Source organism: Oncorhynchus clarkii, chromosome 1, assembly GCF_045791955.1.
Source record: "Oncorhynchus clarkii lewisi isolate Uvic-CL-2024 chromosome 1, UVic_Ocla_1.0, whole genome shotgun sequence".
NCBI lineage: Eukaryota > Metazoa > Chordata > Actinopteri > Salmoniformes > Salmonidae > Oncorhynchus > Oncorhynchus clarkii.
This window is the reverse complement of record NC_092147.1, coordinates 20984020-21011366: the sequence shown is the minus strand read 5'-3', so window position 1 is coordinate 21011366 and position 27347 is coordinate 20984020. Positions and strand designations below refer to the sequence as shown.

At 41.6% G+C, this 27347-nt stretch overlaps 2 protein-coding genes across 2 annotated transcripts in view; one reads left to right on the top strand and one right to left on the bottom strand.

The window, feature by feature from the left end:
- The window catches only part of LOC139415659 (transmembrane protein 117-like), a 93027-nt gene that overhangs the window by 16153 nt on the left and 49527 nt on the right, over positions 1–27347 (top strand). Inside the window, exon 3 of the mRNA XM_071163778.1 lies at positions 26271–26403. Within this exon, the coding sequence (XP_071019879.1) occupies positions 26271–26403 (133 nt within the window). The remainder of the gene's footprint in view (positions 1–26270; positions 26404–27347) is intronic.
- Positions 11608–15704, bottom strand: LOC139414019 (P2Y purinoceptor 1-like). Its single transcript, XM_071161898.1, has 2 exons — positions 15578–15704; positions 11608–12614 (listed from the first exon to the last, which is right to left on the bottom strand). Exons 1-2 carry the CDS (start codon positions 15702–15704, stop codon positions 11608–11610), a joined length of 1134 nt encoding a protein of 377 aa, XP_071017999.1.

The window sequence follows — 27347 nt, the reverse complement described above, 5'->3', positions numbered from 1 at the left end:
GGCCAACTTCAAGAAACATCTGACCTCTGTGATTGCCAACAAGGGTTTTGCCAACAAGTACTAAGTCATGTTTTGCAGAGGGGTCAAATACATATTTCCCTCATTAAAATGCAAATCAATTCATAACATTTTTGACAAGCGTTTTTCTGGATTTTTTGAACACTCTCTCACTGTTCAAATTAACCTACCATTAAAATTATAGACGGATCATTTCTTTGTCAGTGGGCAAACGTACAAAATCAGCAGGGGATCAAATACTTTTTTTTACCTCACTGTAGGTATCAATGGCACAATGCATCATCTATCCTGCTCTATAGATAAACACAGACACTTGACAAAGGTAGAATTTCCCCCCTCTCCCTCCTTGGTTGGCATTTATTTTGTGAGAGACAATCTCTCTGAATGACATGGCAATGTGTGCATGGCCAGCACCAGAACTAATCAGTTGGACAGGTGTTTGATTTCCATTGGGGCACATTTTCTTGACAGGACCTCCTACGTGTGCATGCGCTGCACAATTACTTTTAAAACTAGAACCGCTGGGCCTCGATGGACCCCCGCTTCAAGCTAATGAGCAGTCATTCCGAATGCAACATTCTAGCAGTGTAATTAATACATGTCATGTACAGTTGAAGTCAGAAGTTTACATACACCTTAGCCAGATACGTTTAAACACAGTTTTTCCAATTCCTGACATTTAATCCAAATAAAAATTCCCTGTCTTAGGTCAGTTAGGATCACCACTTTATTTTAAGAATGTGAAAAGTCAGAATAATACTAGCGAGAATGATTTATTTCAGCTTTTGTATTTCTTTCATCACATTCCCAGTGGGTCAGATGTTTACATACACTCAATTAGTATTTGGTAACATTGCCTTTAAATGGTTTAACTTGGGTATAAACGTTTCGGGTAGCCGTCCACAAGCTTCCCACAATCAGTTGGTGAATTTTGTCCATTACTCCTGACAGAGCTGGTGTAACTGAGTCAGGTTTGTAGGCTTCCTTGCTAGCACACGCTTTTTCAGTTCTGCCCCCACATTTTCTATGGGATTGAGGTCAGGGCTTTGTGATGGCCGCTCCAATACCTTGACTTTGTTGTCCTTAAGCCATTTTGCCACAACTTTGGAAGTATGCTTGGGGTCATTGTCCATTTGGAAGACCCATTTGCGACCAAGCTTCAACTTCCTGACTGGTCTTGAGATGTTGCTTCAATACAGTGGGGCAAAAAAGTATTTAGTCAGCCACCAATTGTGCAAGTTCTCCCACTTAAAAAGATGAGACAGGCCTGTAATTTTCATCATAGGTAAATAACCTATGTGTGAGGAAAATAACCTCACACTCAACGTCAACAAAACTAAGGAGATGATTGTGGACTTCAGGAAACAGCAGAGGGAACACCCCCCTATCCACATCGATGGAACAGTAGTGGAGAGGGTAGCAAGTTTTAAGTTCCTCGGCATACACATCACAGACAAACTGAATTGGTCCACTCACACAGACAGCATTGTGAAGAAGGCGCAGCAGCGCCTCTTCAACCTCAGGAGGCTGAAGAAATTTGGCTTGTCACCAAAAGCACTCACAAACTTCTACAGATGCACAATCGAGAGCATCCTGGCGGGCTGTATCACCGCCTGGTACGGCAACTGCTCCGCCCTCAACCGTAAGGCTCTCCAGAGGGTAGTGAGGTCTGCACAACGCATCACCGGGGGCAAACTACCTGCCCTCCAGGACACCTACACCACCCGATGTCACAGGAAGGCCATAAAGATCATCAAGGACATCAACCACCCGAGCCACTGCCTGTTCACCCCGCTATCATCCAGAAGGCGAGGTCAGTACAGGTGCATCAAAGCTGGGACCGAGAGACTGAAAAACAGCTTCTATCTCAAGGCCATCAGACTGTTAAACAGCCACCACTAACATTGAGTGGCTGCTGCCAACACACTGACACTGACTCAACTCCAGCCACTTTAATAATGGGAATTGATGGGAAATTATGTAAATATATCACTAGCCACTTTAAACAATGCTACCTTATATAATGTTACTTACCCTACATTATTCATCTCGTATGCATACGTATATACTGTACTCTATATCATCGACTGTATCCTTATGTAATACATGTATCACTAACCACTTTAACTATGCCACTTTGTTTACATACTCATCTCATATGTATACAGTGCCTTGCGAAAGTATTCGGCCCCCTTGAACTTTGCGACCTTTTGCCACATTTCAGGCTTCAAACATAAAGATATAAAACTGTATTTTTTTGTGAAGAATCAACAACAAGTGGGATACAATCATGAAGTGGAACGACATTTATTGGATATTTCAAACTTTTTTAACAAATCAAAAACTGAAAAATTGGGCGTGCAAAATTATTCAGCCCCTTTACTTTCAGTGCAGCAAACTCTCTCCAGAAGTTCAGTGAGGATCTCTGAATGATCCAATGTTGACCTAAATGACTAATGATGATAAATACAATCCACCTGTGTGTAATCAAGTCTCAGTATAAATGCACCTGCACTGTGATAGTCTCAGAGGTCCGTTAAAAGCGCAGAGAGCATCATGAAGAACAAGGAACACACCAGGCAGGTCTGAGATACTGTTGTGAAGAAGTTTAAAGCCGGATTTGGATACAAAAAGATTTCCCAAGCTTTAAACATCCCAAGGAGCACTGTGCAAGCGATAATATTGAAATGGAAGGAGTATCAGACCACTGCAAATCTACCAAGACCTGGCCGTCACTCTAAACTTTCAGCTCATACAAGGAGAAGACTGATCAGAGATGCAGCCAAGAGGCCCATGATCACTCTGGATGAACTGCAGAGATCTACAGCTGAGGTGGGAGACTCTGTCCATAGGACAACAATCAGTCGTATATTGCACAAATCTGGCCTTTATGGAAGAGTGGCAAGAAGAAAGCCATTTCTTAAAGATATCCATAAAAAGTGTCGTTTAAAGTTTGCCACAAGCCACCTGGGAGACACACCAAACATGTGGAAGAAGGTGCTCTGGTCAGATAAAACCAAAATTGAACTTTTTGGCAACAATGCAAAATGTTATGTTTGGCGTAAAAGCAACACAGCTGAACACACCATCCCCACTGTCAAACATGGTGGTGGCAGCATCATGGTTTGGGCCTGCTTTTCTTCAGCAGGGACAGGGAAGATGGTTAAAATTGATGGGAAGATGGATGGAGCCAAATACAGGACCATTCTGGAAGAAAACCTGATGGAGTCTGCAAAAGACCTGAGACTGGGACGGAGATTTGTCTTCCAACAAGACAATGATCCAAAACATAAAGCAAAATCTACAATGGAATGGTTCAAAAATAAACATATCCAGGTGTTAGAATGGCCAAGTCAAAGTCCAGACCTGAATCCAATCGAGAATCTGTGGAAAGAACTGAAAACTGCTGTTCACAAATGCTCTCCATCCAACCTCACTGAGCTCGAGCTGTTTTGCAAGGAGGAATGGGAAAAAATGTCAGTCTCTCGATGTGCAAAACTGATAGAGACATACCCCAAGCGACTTACAGCTGTAATCGCAGCAAAAGGTGGCGCTACAAAGTATTAACTTAAGGGGGCTGAATAATTTTGCACGCCCAATTTTTCAGTTTTTGATTTGTTAAAAAAGTTAGAAATATCCAATAAATGTCGTTCCACTTCATGATTGTGTCCCACTTGTTGTTGATTCTTCACAAAAAAATACAGTTTTATATCTTTATGTTTGAAGCCTGAAATGTGGCAAAAGGTCGCAAAGTTCAAGGGGGCCAAATACTTTCGCAAGGCACTGTGTACTGTACTCGATACCATCTACTGTATCTTGCCTATGCTGCTCTGTACCATCACTCATTCATATATCCTTATGTACATATTCTTTATCCCCTTACACTGTGTACAAGACAGTAGTTTTGGAATTGTTAGTTAGATTACTTGTTGGTTATTACTGCATTGTCGGAACTTGAAGCACAAGCATTTCGCTACACTCGCATTAACATCTGCTAACCATGTGTATGTGACAAATAAGATTTGATTTGATTTGATTTGACTTCAACTATGACAGACAAAATGAGAAAAAAAATCCAGAAAATCACATTGTAGGATTTTTTATGAATTTATTTGCAAATTATGGTGGAAAATAAGTATTTGGTCACCTACAAACAAGCAAGATTTCTGGCTCTCACAGACCTGTAACTTCTTCTTTAAGAGGCTCCTCTGTCCTCCACTCGTTACCTGTACTAATGGCACCTGTTTGAACTTGTTACCACAATCTCAAACAGTCACACTCCAAAATCCATTATGGCCAAGACCAAAGAGCTGCATTCTGCAGCGATACACCATCCCATCTTTTTGCGCTTTGTGGGACTATCATCTGTTTTTCAACAGGACAATGACCCAAAACACACCTCCAGGCTGTGTAAGGGTATTTGACCAAGAAGAGTGATGGAGTGCTGCATCAGATGACCTGGCCACCACAATCACACTCAACCAAATTGAGATGGTTTGGGATGAGTTGCACCGCAGAGTGATGGAAAAGCAGCCAACCATTGCTCAGCATATGTGGGAACTCCTTCAAGACTTTTATCAAAATTGGATTTGTTTTCAAATAATTTGTGGGTCTGTGTAATCTGAGGGAAATATGTCTCTCTAATATGGTCATAATGTCACGCCCTGATCTGCTTCACCTGTCCTAGTGATTGTCTTCACCCCCTCCAGATGTCGCTTATTTTCCCCAGTTTATTTATCCCTGTGTTTCCTGTCTCTCTGTGCCAGTTCGTCTTGTATGTTTCCAAGTTAACCAGCGTTTTTCCCATTCTGCTTTTTGCATTCTCCTTTTTCTAGTCCTCCGGTTTTGACCCTTGCCTGTTTCTGGACTTTGTACCTGCCTGCCTGACCATTCTGCCTGTCTGCCACTCTGTACCTCCTGGACTCTGATCTGGTTTTGACCTTTTGCCTGTCCACGACCATTCTCTTGCCCATCTCTTTGGATTCATAAACATTGTAAGACTCCAACCATCTGCCTCCTGTGTCTGCATTTGGATCTCACCTTGTGCCTTGATACATACATTTGGCAGGAGGTTAGGAAGTTCAGCATAGTTTCCACATTTTGCACATAGAACATACTGTAGTGTGCACATAGCCTGTCTTCTCGAGAGAGAGAGAGCCAGGTCTGCCTACCTATGCCTATCAATGCTTACTGAGTCTGTACATAATCAAAGCTTGTCAAAGGACAAGTTGACCCATAGAATAGGTTCACTTTTGTACTGTGGGGGATAGTAGATTGACAGAGGCTTGTGCGTTTTGCTGTTCTTTAGGCTTACTCATCTTGTTGGCAGTGGAAAAGTAAATGTGGACAGTTCTTCCATCACCTTGAATATGCGCCTTGGATTTCGATTAGGACAATGTGTTTGTCTTCACTTGTGAGAGGACCTGAGATGGCTATGAGAAGGACCCAATAACGTGACGGGCATTGGCTAATAAGAATTGAGATATCTGAGAGAGCCATGTGAGTGAGAGGTGCTTCGAAGCACGCAGCCGGGAGAAGGGAATTATAATTATTATATTCAGCCCAAGGGTACAACGGACACTGGCCGCAAAAGGCATGCATTTTTTTAGAGGGCATTACGGCCACACAAAGGGGATGCCACCTCAAATTCAAGGGATTATCAAGTGCTTGTCAAGTTTTTAATGAGAGACAGAGGAAATGTGTGCAGCCTCCACAAAAAAACAAAGCAGAGCTCATGCCTTCCATGCAACTTTAAAAAGAAATCATCATTAGTCACATGATGCCTTAGAATGTATAAAAAAATCTAAACATATAGCCCAACGTTTGTATCACAACTAAAGTTGTATAAATAACTCTAAATTAAGCATATAGGTGGACCTGTTTCTTTGTTAAGCGCTCAACACAGACGGAAGTTTACATACACCTTAGCCAAATACATTTAAACTCAGTTTTTCACAATTCCTGACATTCAATCCTATTAAAAATTCCCTGTCTTAGGTCAGTTAGGATCACCACTTTATTTTAAGAATGTGAAATGTCTGAATAATAGTAGAGAATGATTTATTTCAGCTTTAATTTCTTTCATCACAAACCCAATGGGTCAGAAGTTTATATACACCCAATTAGTATTTGGTAGCATTGCCTTGAAATTGTATGACGTTTGGTCAAACGTTCTGGGATGATAAATGTGTTTATGTTAATTAACGGTCAATTACCGTGAGACCGGCAGTTATTTGCTTGACAATCACCGGCTACAAAATGTCATGAGCACTAGTGACATACATGCGATGCTTACATGTTTCACGTAAAGAGAACAAGGGTGCATTAATTTTGGTTTGATACCTCCTGATTGAGTATTGCTCTGTTCAAGTAGACTGGGAATTTGCTGGGATCTGATAGGGGTGTCAGTGGGCTTACTGTGAATGCACTGGGTTGAGGTCAGTGACAAAGTAATTTACAGTATTGCTGCCAAGGGATGAGCTGTAGGTGTACCTACCCTAGGAGTCCCCTTAAAGCCTACCATTGACTCTGTACAGACCCAGCGTGTGACAGAGCTGTAGGAGTTGTGACCCGTTTTTGTTGTGTCTAGGGGGGCATATTGGCATATTGGGGTGGGAATGCTGTCACCTCCAGGTACAGTGCCTTCAGAAAGCATTCACACCCCTTTACTTTTTCCACATTTGTGGCCAACCGGCTCGATTTGAAGTAGTGTTTTTTACATTGGATAAAAGTAAAGACTCAGAGCTATAAAATGGTATATCATATACTACATTTGAGGAACAATGGGAAAGTAATTCTGCTTTGAAAGTTGATAAACTGGTAACCTCACTTTTGAGAAAATGGCCCTTGAATGTTTTGGTACCTACTGGAGAACTCTTCTTTGTCTACACCCATTCAGCATCGTTCACACCCTTTTAAGCTTTAGCCCCACCCATCTCTTTAAGAATTCACACGTGAGGCTATGTACTAAACAATCAAATATTTAAAGTCTAAAGGCTGGCTTATACTACGGGTTGGTTCTGGGCTTTTCTAAACTCAGAGCGTTGTCAGATTGGCCGTTTGTAAATTCAGAGTGTTTTGCTCTCGGAGCGCACACTGGACACTCTGGCCGAAAAGTAGGGCTGATCTGAGCGTCCTGACCTAATAACAGCACTCAAGCACCCAAGCTAACTGGCTATTGTTGGCTAGCTACTTCCAGACACAAATGAGAGAACAGCTCACTCTGACCATTTTACTCGCCCTAGCAGAGCTGGTTTATGTTATCCAGAGCGATGGTGACTGCAGCTGTGCTGCTGGCAAACATTTAATTACACTTTTTTGCCAATGTTTACTGACACCGGCCATATTCAACGGGTGTTGAGCGTTTGTAAATTTGACAGTTATTCTGCGCTCTGGCACACTCAGGCGAGAGTTCTCTGAAATCGGAGTAGATAGACGTAGCTGGTAAATTCGCTCTGGCTATCAACAGTTGTCGCAGTGACATCATAAACATTCTATTGAAATGGCTACTTGCATCTTTTGTTTAGACATGTAGCTAGTTAGTGTTGGGGATGAATCAGAATTAGTTGGGTAACATAGAAAAAATGTTTTATTTTCATAATATGCTTGTGAGATACTTGTCATTAGAATGTATCTCTTTGGACTATTGGGTTGGCAGTTTGCAGTTATCCCTTCTCAGCTAGGGCTCAGTTACTTGGGGCCCAGAGAGGGGAGAGGTCAGGCTTGTCTTATCTGTGAATGTGTCTGTAACTATTCCTAAACCATGTGAAGGGATGGCGTGATTACTGGGGAACCAGTTAGTTGGCTCCACAATGTCTGTACACCAGTCACTCCCTACTTTTCCCATTTGGGGGAAGAGTATGGCAGTGTCTGGAACTATTGTATGTCCACTCTGATGTTGCCCTTCTCTTGACCTAGTATAAGACCTAGAGGCTCACTCTCCTCCTTGAGCTTGTCCAGGAGGGGTGTATTTGAGATGGGAGTATCTAGAATTGACAATTGATATATGCCATTGGATGAGGTAATGTTTTGGTAATATGAAGTACCAAGAACAAGATTAGAACCTTGTCTTAGAACGCAAACTAAATGATAATTTATAGCTAATGCTGTCTGGCTATGGGATACTCCTCTCAAGTAAAAGTCTTCCTTTGTGCAGTTTTCCTAAGACCTGAGAGGGGTGGATCTTTGCTATAAAAGATCTCAGTTGCCATTATGTTGACACTCTCAGAATTAATTTATAGACACTGAATTGATCTGAGTCAAAGGGCTATGGTGAAGCTCATATGATTAAAATATGAAGTTTAAAGTATAACTCTGACTTGTGTGTGGTTTGAAAACTCTCCTTTCACTTAGTAATACAGGAAATTACCACAACATTAGCTAAACAATCAATCATAATCCCAACTCATAACGTTACTAACCTGCATGAATCTGTACATAGCTAACCAACCAGGTTCAATGTTAGCTAGCTAACATTAGGCTATAACTATCAATTAAAAGGGCTCTGAGATACGAATAATATTACAACACAGCTAATGTTAGCTAGCTAGCTAACAGTAGAATTTCTGACTTTCTGCCTAAATTAGAAACGTGTAATATCTGAAAATGTAGCTAGCTAGACTCTCTTACATCCATACATGGATGGATGCTTCTCCCTCTGTCACGGATGCCATGGTTGTCCTTAGTTTGAAGATGTAATCTGTAGACAGGTGTTTTATACAACACAGCCTTCTGTGTGATCTCTTTTATTTGCAATCAAACGCCAAAATTTTCTCCATCTCCTTAACTATCATACTCTAATTAAACTGATTTCAAAACTCGGTCCTCCAAAAAGTAGAGAGCAATGCTTATGGAGTTCCACTATGTGATATCTGCTTTAGAAAGGATTACCTACACATAGTGGAAAGCTCATATTATAGACAGAAGCGTGCTACATGGCAGACCAATCCGAGCTCATCTCTCGGCATGTCCAGCCTACTCATTATCTCAGCTAATCATGGCTAGCGGGAAGGTTGTCGTGGAAATTTCCTCTATTTACCAAATCATGAGAGCAAACCACACACAAGTCAGAGTTAGTTTTCACAAAGTCCATCTTTACTTATATGAGCTCTATCACAACCCTGTGACTCTCAGATCAATTCAGTGTCTATCAATGAATTCTCTGAGAGTCCCTTACACATTGCAACTGAGATCCTTTATAGCAAAGACACACATATCCAGACAGCATAGGCATAATTTATCGTTCAGCTTTGTCTCCTAAACTATGTTCTTTTCTCAAACTCAGAACCATAAACAAATCCTCCATATCACAGCCATATATCAAATCCAACCTATCTTGACAAGATCACAGAGACACACTGACTGGCACACAGACATTGTGGAGCCAAGAGATACATGCTTGACCTCTCCCCTCTCTCCGGCCCAAGTAACTTAGTCTTGACATAGAACAGATACTGCAACCCCGCCACAGTAGTATACAAAAATAACATTCTGATGAGAAGTAACTTACAAACATATGATGAATATAAAACATCTTACCTATGTTACCAACTAATTCTGATTATTCCCCAACAAGGTTTCTGCCTTTTTCCATGGCTAAACCAACTAGGCTCGTAATTTAACAATTTATTCGTATTTACAGATGACATACAAGTTTGTTATTAAGGCAAATGAAAGTTCACATGTTCCAGAAGGCATTTTTGCCCCAAAAACGTTCATACGTTCAAATGGTGCTCCTGTGATGTAGTGACGCGCGTTTCCTGAAACAATTCACATTTTGGTGTTACAGCTTGAATTTAAAATGGATACAAATTTAGATTTTGTGTCACTGATCTACCGATCTACAAAAAATGAAAAGCTGAAATGTCTTCAGTCAAAAAGTATTCAATCTCTTTTTTTATGGCAACCCTAAATAAGTTCAGTAGTAAAAATGTGCTTAACAAATCACATAAGTTGCATGGACTCATTCTGTGTTGAGTAATAGTGGTTAACATCATTTTTTTATGATTACCCCATCTCTGTACCCCATACATACAATTGCAGTTAATTCTGAAAGTATTCACACCCCTTGATTTTCCCCCTATTTTGTGTTATAGGCTGAATTTAAAATTGATTAAATTGCGATTTTCTGTTAATGGCCTACACACAATACCCCATAATGTCAAAGCGGAATTATGTCGTTAGAAACTTTTACAAATTAATAAAACATGGGGGTTTGGGGGTTTCCAAAGCTTCACAAAGAAGGGCACCTATTGGTAGATGGGTAATAATAAAAATAGCAGACATTGAATATCCCTTTGAGCACAGTGAAGTTATTAATTACACTTTGGATGGTGTATCAATACACCCAGTCACTACAAAGATGCAGGCGTCTTTCCTAACTCGGTTGCCGGAGAGGATGGAAACCGCTCAGGTTTTTCACCATAAGGGCAATGGTGATTTAAAACATTTACAGAGCTTAATGGTTGTGATATGAGAAAATTGAGGATAAATCAACAACATTGTAGCTACTCAACAATACTAACCTAAATGACAGAGTGAAAAGAGTGAAGCCTGTACTGATGTAAAAATATTCCAAACATGCATCCGGTTTGCAACAAGGCACTAAAGTAATACTGCAAAAAATGTGGCAAAGAAATTAACTTTAACAAATCCAACGCCACACATCACTGAGTACCACTCTTCATATTTTCAAGCATGATAGTGGCTGCATCATGTTGTGGGTTCACAATAACGTGATGCAGGATAATAACCCAAATCACTAGGCCAAATATACACTGGAGTTGCTAACATAACATTGAATATTCCTGAGTGGCCTAGTTACACTTAAATCGCCTTGAAAATATATGGCAAGATTTGAAAATGGCTGTCTAACAACCAACTTGACAAAGCTTGTGTGCAAAGCTCTTAGAGACTTACCCAGATAGACTCACAGCTGTAATAGCTGCCAAAGGTTGATCTTCCCATCTAGGAAGGAGAAGCTGTCATCATTAAAATATGGGGATTCTATAGGGGGGAAATTGGTAGCACACTTGAGGACATTTTGCTCCGTTGAGTTAATTTCCTTATTTATTTCTAGACAGATGTAAAATGCTTCTGTTTTGACTAATTTAATAGAGTGGGTTAGGTCTGATTTATACCAAGTTAGCATACCCCCAGAGTCTCTTCCCTGTTTCACACCTGGTACAGTAGTTTGGTGGATGGGACTACCAGCTCTCTGTAACCTAGATGGCAACCGGTGGGTCCGTCTATACCATGTTTATTGTAGGATGACAATGTCTGTATTTCCAATTTATTTGATGAAGCCTGGGTTCCTGCTCTTTCGGCCAAAGGTAGATGACCTAAGACCTTGTATATTCCAGGATGAGATAGCAAAATGACATCATTAAAATAAATGATCAATATTTAAATATTTGATTTGGTTGGCAACGAGTTACGTTAGGTGTGCCAGGCCCACTAACGCCTGCACATAACACCGGCCCTTAATATGTGTCTTATTAGATCATCAAATAAAACAATCAAACTATTTTGTAGTTTACTAAATGAATTGAATTGAATAAAGCTGACTATAATAGAAGGCCCTTTCCGCTGTCAGCCCTCCACCTCTACCCTCCTGCTACGCCTGCAGCATAGCGCCCTGTGGTGGCCCCTCCTGAGGGCCTGCAGTCTCCTCTGGAACCTGTCACTGGCCAGGATGTACAGCATGGGGTCCAGGCAGCTACTCACGCTGCACATGGCCTCGAAGAACTCATAGGAGGCATAGAGGACGTGCACGTTGGCGGGAGTTACCTGGTCGTGGATCCTCATGAACACCAGGGTCATGATCATGACGTGGTAGGGCACGAAGGACACCACGAACACCAGCAGGGCAGCGGTGATGAGCAGCAGGGGTTTCCCCACCCACTGACACCCGCCACAACCCCTTCTCTTTCCCCTGGGCATTCCTCGTAACACCCGCACTGTCATCACATAGAAGGCTAGCATGACACTGAACGGCAGGGCGAAGCCCACCAGAGTCCTGATGATGGAAATGGTTTTGACATAGACGAATGGACCCTGGATGTGGTCCATGCACACAGTCACATTCTCCGGTCTTTGGATAGCGAAGTTCAAGAAGAGTTCAGGGATGGAGCCCAGGAAGAGGAAGACCCAGACGCAGGCGGAGCAGAGCTTGGCTTTGCCTACGTCCCACCACCGGCGGGAGCTGATTGGGTGCACGGTGCCGGCGTAGCGATCGAAGCTGATCAGAGTGAGGAAGAAAATACTACCGTAGATGTTGATGTTGAAGAAGATCTTCTTGAGTTGGCAGAAGGTCTGGATGTCCTTGAGGAAGGGCCTCTGGAGGCTGAAGTAGATGGTGAAGGGCAGGGTGAGGATCCAGGCAGAGTCACACATGGCCAGGTTGAGTAGGAACACGTTGCTGGTGGACAGACTACGTGTCCTCCTGAAGCAGGTGTAGTTGAACAGCGCCGCCACGTTACCCACGATGCCCAGGGGCAGGGTGAAGGTGAAGAGAACGAGGAGGACATAGCAGTACCAATGGCCGTTCTTAAACTGGCTGCAGAATGCTTCCGACTGGTTTAGGGGCAGGAACGGTACTGTGGGGGTGGGAAAAGACAATAGACAGCCACTTAAAAACATATTGATTTCAAACAGCTTGCATTTACCCCAAAACATTACCTCTGTTGTTGTGGGATGGGGACATTTACAAGATCACTTAATACAGTATAAAAACATAATCAAGGGTAGCCTTTCATGCCATATATAATTACATGCATTTCAGTTGATCCACATCAAGGTTATTCTAGCCAAGGTTCAGCCAGGATATATCATTATCATTAAATCAGGTAGAGTCCCCTGCCTGACTGTCTCCAAACCTTCTCAACCCCATCCACCCCCTCAGTCCTGCTGTGACCAGTCACCAGGAAGTGACAGCCTGGCTATTGTACTGTATGTGCTGAGAATAATGAGCCCTGGATTTCACTGTTGATCTATTACCTTCAATATGGAAACGTGCTGTTTGCTTTCAATCAAGACTGGCCATGCATGCAAAGGTTACATTAACTTTTATCACATTTCAACATAGTGTCTGTGACGCTGAGAGTGACAGGATCGTTTTTTCACTAGATTTTTAGAGATTTAAAGACTAATTCTGAACTTTATACACATGGAATGTCCTAAATGTGTTATTAAGTATTTTTTGTGGACATTTAGCATTTTCTGTCAGCCTTCTCATCACAATACTTTACAAACATACTGATAAGCATTTAGCAAATTAATACTATACCCATTTAAAAGACCACATTAGGTGCATCAGAGCTGGGACTGAGAGACTGATAAACAGCTTTTATCTCTAGGCCATCAGACTGTTAAACAGTCACCACTAGCCGGCCTCCGTCTAGTACCCTACAGTGAACCTTAGTCACTGTTACTAGCCGGCTACCAGCCGGTACTCTACGCTGCACCTTAGCGACTGCTGCCCTATGTACATAGTCATTGAACACTGGTCACTTTAATAATGTTTACACTAATTTACCCACTTTATATGTATATACTGTATTCATGCCTCATCATATATAGCTACTTCAGTATACAGCTTTTCTGTTCATATACTGTCCATACTATCTATACACACCATTATTTGTATATATATTTATATACATTATACAGTATGTATATATATTTATATTCCGGACTCTGACATTGATCGTTCTGATATTTCTTATTATCTTATTTAAAAAAAATCATAATCAATTGGATTATGTGGGTATTGTTTTTTATTGATAGGTATTACTGCACTGTTTGAGCTAGAAACACAAGCATTTTGCTGCACCTGCGATAACATCTGTAAATCTGTGTATGTGACAAAAAAACTTCAACACCAATAACACAATAAATAATGTTTTGATGGCCACAAACTACCGTCATTGCTCCAAAATATATGTATGAACGTATCTGTACAGGTATACACCATGATGTGTCAGTGAATCATAATGTAGGTGTGAAATAATGAATGAGGAGCTGTTCTTACCCTGTTTAATAAACAGCGAGTTATTGATGAGCAGTTGTATCATGATGACAGGAGAGACAGTGTTCGGGTCTCAGGTCTCACTCACTCATTCTGTCACTCACTTAGTTGAACACCTCCACCAGCTGTGTACTTCTCATCAGTCTGGGGCTGAGGCTGGTGACAGGTTGCCTGTCTGTGTGTGCCGCCCATTGTGCGTGTGTGTGTTTTTGATTGATTGCCTGCTCCAGTTTGCCCATGTGTGTTTGTATTTTAGCTGTCTGGCACCAACGTTCCTGCTTGCATGCTTGTTGTCAGAAAAAGATTGGAGTTTTTTTTGTCTTTTTCAAATTCTATTTTTGTGCCATGACCTTTGTTTAATGTTCATTATCATTTATTATTCCACTGATTTTCTAGAATTAAACAGGGGTAACCAGCGTGATCATGCACATAACACGTTTAACGATTTCCACATTTACATGATGGTCAATATTAATGCTGTATAATTAAAAAAGGGGCCCCTTTTCAGTTCTGTTGTACTATCACTATATCCCCACTAGATGGAAACAACCACACATTTTAGAATTTTGATGGAAGCTGTAGTGGCCAAGAGTCAGTCTCAAAATTGAATCAAATTTGATTTGTCACATGCTTCGTAGACAACAGGTGTAGACCAACAGTGAAATGCTTACTTACGAGTCCTTTTCCAACAATGCAGAGTTAAAGATAAGATAAAAAATAGAAATTGTGACGAGGAATAAATACACAGTGAATAACGAACAAAAATAAGAGTAAAAATAAGATGGCTACGTAAAGGGAGTACAAGTTCCGAGTCAATATGCAGGGGTACTAGGTAATTGAAGTAGCTATGGACGGCTCATAATAATGGCCTGTATGGAGTAAATGGAAGTGTATGGTTTGTTACCATTCTATTCACTCAATTCCAGACATTAAAATCCATTCCAGACATTTTTATGAGCTGTCCTCCCCTCAGCAGCCTCCACTGCTGTACATATAGGTAGGGGTAAAGTGACTAGGCAACAGGATTGATAATAGACAGTAGCAGCAGTGTGTGTGTGTGTGTGTGTGTGGCGTCAGTATGCTAGTGTGTGCATGTTATGTGTGTGTGGGCGTTAGTAGTATGTGTGTGTTGGGGTGTAAGTATGTGTGGGTAGTGTGTGTCCAGTGTGTAGGCAGAGAGTCAGTGAAAGAGAGTTGATGCAAAATAGAGTAAATGCAGTAGGTCCGGGTAGCCATTTGATTAGCTATTTAGCAGTCTTGTTTAGAAGTCTTATGGCTTGGGGGGAGAAGCTGTTCAGGGTCCTGTTGGTTCCAGACTTTATGCACTGGTACTGCTTGCCATATAGTAGCAGAGAGAACCGTCTGTGGCTGGGGTGGCTGGAGTCTTTGACCAATTTTTTGGGCCTTCCTCTAACACTACCTGATATAGAGGTCCTGGATGGCAGGGGGCTCGGCCCCAGTGATTTACTGGGCCATATGCACTACTCTCTGTAGCGCCTTGCGGTCGCATGCCAAGCAGTTGCCATACAGTACCAAGCAGTGAACCAGTCTGACTCTTCAAGATGCCCCAGATGGTACAGCTGTAGAACTGTTTGAGGATCTGAGGGCTGTCATAACTCTCCCGTGTGAATCCACAGATCAGGTTACAATGGATCAACATCTACCAGATCCCTCTCACCTGCAGAGGGGAGGAGGGATTGATGTAGGGGTTTTGTGACACCTCACGCCCAGTTGTAAATTGTAAATAAATTGGACTCTTTTTGGTCTTTAGTAGTGGTGATTGGAATGTTCCTTTGTTAAAGAGGCATTTTGCCGCCCAAAAACTCTAATGTCCACAAGTGAACACTGGGACAATATTTCTAACATCTGAATGTGGGGAATGATGAGAGATGGTCTATGGAAAACTAATGTTGATTTTGTGATGTCATTAAAAATGGTAGAAAACATTTTGACAAAAATATTGTAACTTGAACAGTATACACACTGTATATGTCAGGTTTTCGTCCTTACGCGTAGGAAATATCAAGATGATGATCATATTTATGAATTTGATTTTGAGATATGAATTTGATGAATATGAATTTGATTTTAGTTTTTAAACGAGATCATAGTTTTGATGATACATTGCCCAGTAAATAGCCATGCTCGAGGGAGCTCAAAGAGTGTGTCAGCATGATGGAAACGCCCCCTTTTTGCCAGTGTATAAAGGATGAGTTGGGAATTAACATATCAGACCAGAAGGACTCTAGCTGCAGCCTAGATCTCCATTGGTTAAGATGAGGTGAAGACGGCAAAGTAGCTTCTCTAGCAATCAATGTTACGGCTGAGTGGCTGTTCTAAGTACTGTATCTAAGAAAGTGAATTTAAGTAGGACCACCCTATTACTCTCTTCAAATCCTCATCAACTACACTGCTCTCATCACCCCACTGGGGATCATCAACACAGCTGATTAGCTGCGTTCAGAGTACCCCTCTTCCTGGGAATGAAAGTAAACAATACCCTGTTAGTCTGCTTCAGACTACAGGACAAGAACATTGTGACCTCTTGTGTACAATCAGAGCCTTACACTTAAGAGCTCGGGAGAAGGCCAACGGAACCCTTTTCACAAAGGCATGGGTCCAAAAGAGAGAAACAACGAAGGAAGATGTCCAAACACGTAAATACATTCATTACTTTGTCGTGTCTTTGGCTATGCCGGATTAAGTGATATGACATGCTACATTCTATAAAATCCTTTCTCTGTAATTAATATTACCCGATTGAGCTAATCATGTAAATGTAATTAGCTAGAGAGTCGGGGCACCAAGAAATAATATTTATAGAGTTTTTATCTTCCCGAATAAACTCTTAAAGACCTAGTAGTATTTTACATCAATAGCAGTCAATATTAATCGTCACCTTAATTCAGTCTCATCTGAAAGTTGTAAATTCTTGGTTATCTTCACGAACCCTGGCTAACAAGTTCAATCAGCAATACAAAATTGGATTTAATTATTTATTTACTAAATACCTAACTAATCACACAGAATTACATGTACACAGAATGAATCATACCTTGATTACAAATTACATCATAAAGGAAAACGTCCCTAGCGGGCGGAACAGATATGACAGCTGGTTACACAAAAGAAAAGGGGATGGGTTTGAGTGAAAGAGCGGGAAGACTGAGGGTCACAGGGGGAAGCTGTGCTATCGTATGCATTCTAAATTACCGCCCATTTGGAAAAGGAAAATGCAATAAATATTTAATCTGAGCTGCGCTTCGGTAGGTTGGTGGTAGATGGAAGGCCGTGTTGCCAAACCGAGTCCTTTGTCCTTTGAAGAATGTCTCTGGTGGTCAATTGTATACGTTGTAGTAACGTCGTTGTGTGGTAGAGGGGATACTCTGTCTGTTCTTTCCTAGCCCGCATTTGCAGCTGCTGTTGCTAACTCAACGGCTAGGAGGTATCACTTCTGTAGTGAATAAGAGTTCAAAGTTCATACCATTCGCAACCAAAGCTCACGCTGAGGTTGGCTTAGTTCTGTAGTTGACATGTTAGTCCTTTTAACGCAGAGGCTGCAGAACTCACGTACTTGGAACCGGAGGTTATATTGTCGTCAATGCTTTATATAGGAAGGGAGAGGAGAGGTGAGGTGTTTGAAAAGTTTTATAAACCATGTCCCTTCACAGGGGCGGGCCACTGATTGAGCAGAGCCCTAACCTTATGAAAACTCAAATCTCTCATTTGGAAGCTAAAATTACATTTAATCTCTTCACCAATAATTTTATATTCAAACATTTAAATTGAACAACAATTCCATGTGAATCCGATAACTACAATGTGCAGACTTTCCACTGTAGAGTTTATGTCATCTTATCATTGATGAGAATGTCTCAGATGACAAACGAACTGACATCATATTCATTAAGTACCACCGCATATGTTCAATTGGTCGGATTACCAGAAAATAGTTAATTTGCCCCCACCTTCTGATGTTCCCAGAATCTCTATGTTAACCAAGGGTTTTCAAATTTCACATCAGTAGGGTAGAGAGAGGAAAAAGGGGGGAAGAGGTATTTATGACTGTCATAAACCTACCCCCAGGCCAACGTCATGACAACTTCTTACCCCAAATGGGCGATGGTTCGGGGCAAAGAATCATGATTACTGTGAGCGTAGTTCCAAGTATATAAGTTTGTCTCTCTTTGATTCTACCTTTGTTCCTCTCTACCCCTCCCTCTTTTGATAAACAAGCAGTCATGTTGTTGTTAGTCCGCTAAGGACCTATTTCCATCGTATTAAGTTTCTAATCAATAACCTATACCGTGTGTGTGTATATCCTGTGTTATCATGTAGTTAGGTAGTAAATCAATAATTAAATATATTTTTGTGGTACGGAATGATCAGTAAAGCTGGGGTTTGTGCATATGCAAGGAGTTATGAGACTTTTACCGATATATATCTTATATATCATCTAAAGTTTAATTTGGGAAATTGTAACAACTTCTTCAGTGGTGCCCTAAATCCTAATGAGTTAACTGTTACATGATTAATTTAATCGAGTAACAGATAAACCTAGTTAATTGATTTGATACATAACAGTTATCCGATGAATGTTTAGTCACGTCACAACAGGGCCCATGCCAATTATTTTCAGGCTTTTGAAGGGGAAGAGGCGTTGTCGTTCCCTCTTCACAACTGTATTGGTGTGTTTGGACCATGATAGGTCTTTAGTGATGTGCACACCGAGGAACTTGAAGCTCTTGATCTGCTCCACAACAGCCCCGTCGGTGTGAATGGGGGTGTGCTCGGCCCTCCATTTCCTGTAGTCCACGATATGTTCTTTTGTCTGACTGATATTGAGGGAGAGCTTGTTGTCCTGGCACCACCCTGCCAGGTCTCTGACCTCCTCTCTATAGGCTGTCTCATCGTCGTCAGTGACCACCTTTGTGTTTTTGGCAAACTTAATGAGGATGTCCTTGCGGCCACGCAGTCGTAGTTGAATAGGGAGTACACTGTACCTCTGAGGGGCCCCAGTGTTGAGGGCAAACATGGCGGATGTGTTGTTGTCTACCCTTACCACTTGGGGGTGGCCCAACAGGAAGTCCAGGATACAGTTGCAGAGGGAGGTGTTCAGTCCCAGGGACCTTAGCTTAGTGATGAGCTTCGAGGGCACTATGGTTTTGAATCTTGAGCTGTAGTCAATGAACAGCATTCTCCTGTAGATGTTCCTTTTTCCCAGTGGGAAAGGGCAGTGTGGAGTGCAATAGAGATTGCATCATCTGTGAATCTATTGGGCGCGGTATGCGATTTGGAGTGGGTCCAGGGTGTCTGGGATGATGATGTTGATGTGAGCCATGACCAGCCTTCCAAAGCATTCTATGTCTACAGATGTGAGTGCTACGGGGTGATAAGGGAAAGGGAGATAACCTAGTCAGTTTTAGACAGGTTACCTTGGCGTTCTTGGGCACAGGGTCTATGGTGGTCTGCTTGAAACATGTAAGTTAGGGATCATCCACCAGATTCAGCCGTGGGACGAATATTTCTTGATTGGATGGTCGGGGGGCCGGAACATAATTACAAATAATTTGTAGACGGACTATTGACCGCAAGTAGTCCAAACAGATATAATGTTTGGCTAAAACATAATCATTTTAAACCTTGCTTACATTTGTATATGATCACATGTTCTCTCTATTACAATATGTATGGAAATACTTGGGAACAGATTTCTTAAATTAGAATAACTTGGAGCTGATTTCCTGGTGTTTTTAGTCTATTATGTCCAACAATAAAAATTAAAATTAGAAACTTGGGGGGCAAAATAAAATCACCCGCTTGTCAAATTCGGCCCAGGGATTTCCATATCCGAGCAGCCATACGCAAGCCTAAGATCACCATGTACAATACCAAGCGTCGGCTGGAGTGGTGTAAAGCTCACCACAATTGGACTCTGGAGCAATGGATACGCGTTCTCTGGAGTGATGAATCACACTTCCCCATCTGGCAGTTCGACTGACGAATCTGGGTTTGGCAAATTCCAGGAGAACGCTACCTGCCTAAATGCATAGTGGCAACTGTAGAGGAGGAGTGGAGGAGGAATAATGGTCTGGGGCTGTTTTTCATGGTTCGGGCTAGGCCCCTTAGTTCCAGTGAAGGGAAATCTTAACGCTACAGCATACAATGACATTCTAGATGATTCTGTGCTTCCAGCTTTGTGGCACCAGTTTGGGGGAGGCCCTTTCCTGTTTCAGCATGACAATGTCCCTGTGCACAAAGCGAGGACCATACAGAAATAGTTTGCCGAGATCAGAGTGGAATAACTTGTCTGATCTGCACAGTTTCCTGACCTCAACCCCATCGAACACCTTTGGGATGAATTGGAACACCGACTGCGAGCCAGGCCTAATCGCCCAACATCAAGCAAGTCCCCGCAGCAATGTTCCAACATCTTAGTGGAAAGCCTTCCCAGAAGAGTGGAGGCTGTTATAGCAGCAAAGGGGGGACAACTCCATATTAACGCCCATGATTTTGGAATGAGATGTTCGACAGGCAGATGTCCACATACTTTTGGTCATGTAGTGTAGATCCCAAATTCACAAATCCAGTAAGGCTACATAAGAAACACTTTAAAAAGCAATGAGTCTGATGCAACAGATCAGAACGTTTAGCTTACAATGTTGATAAACTACTATTTCTTCACATTATAAGCGCAGCAATGCGCACAAGGCAGTAGGCTATTTGCAAATATTCATTCCATAATGCAATTAGCGGGACAATGCACATGTGAGTGATTTCATGTCACAGATAAAAATATGTGTCCGAAATTTAGAAAGCGAGGATATCTAATTGGCTACTTTGAACAATTAAGTTTTTATTTTTTGAAAAGGCATTGCCTATTGCCTCCATCTTATTGTAAAGTGCTGATGAAGTTTGAGATGCTGCAGCAGCTGCTTTTGCATAGTCTGACAGATTTTCCGCTCAACGTCGATGTATCTGTATGCTGTACGCGTGTGATAAATAAGATCCATAACGGACATGCTTTACTCTACACACAAGCCAATTTAATGCCGCTAAATTATGGAAATGAACCTATAGACTGATAAGCACGACCAGTCAAATGTATTTCCATCGACTGGTATTTCCATCGATGAATAGGATAAAAATCGTTATTTCTCAATGGGATTTTGTTTTCTTCTCCCGGACAATTGGCCGGTGCCAATTTTATTAATCGGCTTCTCCATTTTTTTTTTATAGGCCAAAAGCCGGCTATTACCGACTAATGGAAACCCTGTCCTGTATTGACGCGTAGCGGGATTTCTTATAAGCGTCCGGCTTAGTTTTTCGCTCCTTGAAAGCAGTAGCTTTAGGCTTTAGCTCAATGCAGATATTGCCTGTAATCCATGGCATCTGGTTGGGATATGTATGTACGGTTACTGTGGGGATGACGTCGTCAATGCACTTATCAATGCACTTATCAGCCAGTGACTGATGTGGTAAACTCCTCAATGCCATCGGATGAATCCAGGAACATATTCCAGGCTGTGCTAGCAAAACAGTCCTGTAGCTTAGCCTCCGCTTCATCGGACCACTTCCGAATTGAGCATGTCACTGGTACTTCCTGTTATAGTTTTTGCTTGTAAGCAGGAATCAGGAGGATAGATTTATGGTCAGATTTGCCAAATGGAGGGCGAGGGAGAGCTTTGTATCCGTCTAGAGTTTTTTCCCTCTAGTTGCACAGATGACATGCTGGTAGAAATGAAGTAAAACTGAGTTTTCCTGCAGTAAAATCACCGGCCACTAGAAGAACTGCCTCTGGATGAGCGTTTTCTTGTTGGCTTATGGCCCTATATAGCTCGCTGAGTGCGGTCTTAATGTCAGCATTGGTTTATGGTGATAAATAGCCAGCTACTGAAAATTGTTTGCTTGAGTGTGTAGGTTTAAGTGTATGTGCCTGTGTGTGTGCGTGGCTGTGTGCGTGTGTGTGTCCAGCCTGGCTGAATGGTGTAGAAGGGGTTCATGAATCACTCGTTATCAGGCCTACACTGATTGGCTCTGAGAGGCTTGCCACCGTGTTCGCTGCCTGGGCTGGCCACTTTAAGAGTCAGATCTGCCTATACTATGCAGGCTGCACCTAGATCAGAGCTAGGGCTCACTGGCACTGTAATTCAATTAATCCACACAGACCAATTCAATTATAAAGCTGTGATGAATCTCGAAAAACCACAATCCACACTAGCTAGGCACCTGCACATCGATTCGTCCACAACTTTACAACTGTTTGAATGGGGTTGAACACAATTTGGTTTCAGGGAATGTAGCAAATGTAATCTCTTCCTTCAGTATAATGGTACAGTATGTCACCACTGCTTTGTTGTATCTTACACAGTACATGGTGCATTGAGTAGTGGAGACCTCAATTTGTCTTCTGTATAAAGGCTGTTTAAGAATGCATTTCAGTATGAAAACCCAAACACACACACAGTGGCTGTACACCTGAAGGGAGATAATGGATATCTTTATTATGGATGTAAAACAGCATTGGAGGACTCCATCTCTCTGATGCAGTCTCAGCGGCTTTGGTTTTATTGGGGAGAATGAGGTGAGCGAGCTGAAATTGAACAGCATGTTAGGCACTCGGAGAGAGGGAGCCTTTGGCCTTGTGGTAATGGGAAAATAAACGGAGCATTGGGGTCCTGTCTTTGTGGCTGCTACTGCGTCTGGACACAACACTACACTGCAGCTACACTACACTACACAACACAACACCCCTCCCAGGGGCTGCAACTCTTAGGGAGACTGGGGCAGACCAAAATAAAGAGTTGTCTCTGAGAGAAGCAGGCTGCTGGTACTGGGTTGGCACTGGCTGAGGTTTCTGAGAGGGAACCAGAAGCCTGCTGTGTGTGTTAGTAACACCTATATTTTAGAGGGGCCTCCCGGTGGGGAGAGAGGACTTGGGGTCAGGGCCACTGACATGGCATTGTACTGTACTGTATGAGCACTGGGCAGCAGGAGTGAGATCAAAATTGTGGTATACACTAGCCATAGTCTGATTGTACATCCCCAAAGAAAATAACATTTTCTGTTTTGCAGTTTCATTAGCTTAAGGCACTACTCATGCAACAGGTTTATGTTCAGAGTTGTAATATGGATTATATTGCCTGGTTTGAATTTATTCATAATATTGCCATGCAACATTTCATCTGAAATAGATGGCTGTCAAAATGATACAAGCCTTTTAGGCTATGCACTTACTTTAGTCTTTTCTGGGCAACGCAATCCATGGATTAGCTAAACAGATGGATTCATTCAAATTCCAAAATAACAATGTTGTAATGGAACTCAGTGTCTTCATAAACTGTGTAGAGGATCTCTGGCACCAGAGGCCAGCTGTGATTATGTATTCTGGGCAGAAGGTGGACTGCCTGAATCAATCTCATGCTCTAGCAGAGAGATATTTCCCAGTAATTGAATTCCCAGCCAGAAGAATGGAAAACACCACAGGTCACAAATATCAGCATAATCTATCTAATCATGCTGAACTGTCCTCATGGAACACAATCAAGGCAGCATCAGAGGCTTGGAACACAACAGGGTCTCAGTCAGGTTGCTAAAAATCATGTTACCTTTTTAGACCAAAAAGCCAGTGATATACCAAAGAGCACAGACAAGGCATTGTTTCCCCTATATGCATTCAGCAGTGGCGCCTTTGCCGCTGCTAAATCGCGGCCATCACTGCAAAAAATAAAATACTAAAATAAAATGTATAATTATATACAGTACCAGTCAAAAGTTTGGACACACATACTCATTGTAGAATAATAGTGAAGACATCGAAACTATGAAATAACACATATGGAATCATGTAGTAACCAAAAAAGTGTTAAACAAATATATATATTTTAGATTTTAGATTCTTCAAAGTAGCCACCCTTTGCCTTGATGGCAGCTTTGCACACTCTTGGAATTATCTCAACCAGCTTCATGAAGTAGTCACCTGGAATGCATTTCAATTAACAGGTGTGCCCTGTTCATTTGTGGAATATCTTTCCTTCTTAATGCGTTTGAGCCAATCAGTTGTCTTGTGACAAGGTAGGGGTGGTATACAGAAGATAGCTCTATTTGGTAAAAGTCCAAGTCCATATTATGGCAAGAACAGCTCAAATAAGCAGAAATGACTGCACATTGTTACTTTAAGACATAAAGGGCAGTCAATCCGGAAAATGTCAAGAACATTAAACGTTTCTTAACTTCTCTAGGGTAGGGGGCAGCATTGGGAATTTTGGATGAAAAGCGTGCCTAAATTAAACTGCCTGCTACTCAGCCATGAAAGCTAGAATATGCATATAGTAGATTTGTAGATTAGTAGATGTGTATAAAAAACACATTGAAGTTTCTAAAACTGTTTGAATGATGTCTGTGAGTATAAAATAACTCATATGGCAGGCAAAAACCTGAGAAAAAATTCAACCAGGAAGTAGGAAATCTGAGGTTTGTAGTTTTTCAACTCTAGGCCTATCGAATACACAGTGTCATATTTCACTTCCCAAGGCTTCCACTAGATGTCAACAATCTTTAGAACCTTGTTTGATGCTTCTACTGTGAAGTGGGAACGAATGAGAGGGGAATGAGTCAGAGGTCTGCCAGAGAGGCACGAGCTGGCCACGCTCGTTCACATAAGAGTTAGCTTGCGTTCCATTGCAATTCTGAAGACAAAGGAATTCTCCAGTTGGAACATTATTGAAGATTTATGTTAAAAACATCCTAAAGATTGATTCTATATCGTTTGACATATTTCTACGGACTGGAACGGAACTTTTGGACTTTTCGTCTGATCCTAGTGATCGCGCGACATAATTTTGGAATACTGGGTTAAATGCAAGAACAAAAACGAGGTATTTGGACATAAATGATGGACATTATCGAACAAAACATTATTGTGGAACTGAGATTCCTGGGAGTGCATTCTGATGAAGATCATCAAAGGTAAGTGAATATTTATAATGCTATTTCTGACTTCTGTTGACTCCAACATGGAGGATATCTGTTTGGCTTGTACTCAGATTATTGCATGGTTTGCTTTTTCCGTCAAGTTTCTTTGAAATCTGACACAGCGGTTGCATTAAGGAGAAGTGGATCTAAAATTCCATGCATAACAGTTGTATCTTTTAGCAATGTTTATTATGAGTATTTCTGTAAATTGATGTGGCTCTCTGCAAAATCACTGGATGTTTTGGAACTACTGAACATAACGTGCCAATGTAAACTCAGATTTTTGGATATAAATATGATCGTTACCGAACAAAACATACATGTATAGTGTAACATGAAGTCCTATGCGTGTCATCTGATGAAGATCATCAAAGGTTAGTGATTCATTTTATCTCTATTTCTGCTTTTTGTGACTCCTCTCTTTGGCTGGAAAAATGGCTGTGTTTTTCTGTGACTTGGCTCTGACCTAACATAATCGTTTGGTGTGCTTTCGTCGTAAAGCCTTTTTGAAATCGGACACTGTGGCTGGAATTACAACAAGTGTATCTTTAAAATGGTGTAAAATACTTGTATGTTTGAGGAATTTTAATTATGGGATTTCTGTTGTTTTGAATTTGGCGTCCTGCAGTTTCACTGGCTGTTGACGAGGTGGGACGCTAACATCAACTGTTCAGAGGAGACCGTGTGACTATCTATCTAATCTATTAATTTTAAATTGTTGATTACTTCTCCTTGCTATTATCATTCACCTGATTATAAGACAAAACATGTGAAAAAATGTTTTGCTAACATATGACGGATGTCCCTGGCTCGCGGGTTTACCTGAGAGGGTTTCCCTGGGCAAGAAAAGGTTGAAGATCCCTGTACTAAGGAGATGCCATTTTAGAACAGTCAGTTCAGTTGGCAAGGTTTATTTCACCAAAATAAATTGCACTGAAATTGGAAGGGAGGATATAGTGCTCCAGAATGGTATTTTAATGATAATTTCAATGCTTTAAAGGCCGAATTTCTGACACATGTTTATTTATGTGTATGAACACAGCCTATAATTTAATCCTTGTTTGTTGAGCCCATATTTGCTGGTACAGCAGACACAGGTTGCATCTAAAATGGTAGCCTATTCCCTATATAGTGCACAACCTTTGACTAGTGGTCCTGGTCAAAAGTAGTACACTGACTGAGATAATATAATGCCCAGTGAATGGACCCTGCCACTGAAAAGGTTTGTCGTCCTCATGCCCTCCTCCTATAGGTCGATATCTGCGTCTGAAAATGTTCCGTGAGGATCACGGCTCCTGGATGACCATGTTCTTCAGCACCATCCTCTTCCTCTTCATCTTCTCACACATCTACAATGTGATCCTTCTAATGGCAGGAAGCATGGGGTAAGCCACCGCTCAATGTCTCATCCTTCTCTCTCATTCTCTCACTGCTGCTTTCATTTGTTAGAGCCTCTGTCTCTCTCAGTTCCATCAATCATCTCAATACTTTTATTCAGGGGTGGAGGAGATGAAGTTGGGGTGGGTGGGAAGGAGGGCACCTGAAAGATCACCTTCAGCACCACCATAACTCTTCAATGATGATAAGGGCGGCCATCTTGGTTTATTGACTACATAAAGTCAAGAGTCAAGATAGCTTCCCCTTTACCTGCTGTTCTATTGGTTTACCTACACTCAATGGGTAACCAGCTGCAGAGCCGTGTCAGTCACACACATCAAGCCAGTGACAGGAATCCATTTTAGCATTTGATGTTTCAGTCAGAGAGAAGCTCCCAGTTAACAACAAACGTTCCCACAGCTTTAGAGAACGTACCCTTAAGAGTCCCAATAGGTCATTAATTTATGTTTTTAAAGGAATGTTCCCGTGATGTGCAAGCAATGTTTCCAAGAGACCATTCCCTTAATGTCACAAGATATTAATGTTCTAGATGTTCTAGATTAAATGAGAACATTGCAAGAACATTCATGTGTCCAGTTTTTTGTGGGTTAGGAGAATATTTCATCAATGTCCCTGTAACGGTTTTCCGTATGAGAAGGAGAGTAGGACCAAAATGCAGCGTGTAGATTGCGATCCATGCTTTAATAAACAAACGTAAAACACGAATCAATACAAACACTACAAAATAAAGAACGTAATGAACGTAACGAAAACCTAAACAGCCCTATCTGGTGAAAACACATAGACAGGAACAATCACCCACAAACACACAGTGAAACCCAGGCTACCTAAATATGGTTCCCAATCAGAGACAATGACGAACACCTGCCTCTGATTGAGAACCATATCAGGCCGAACATAGAACTGGACAAACTAGACATGTAACATAGAA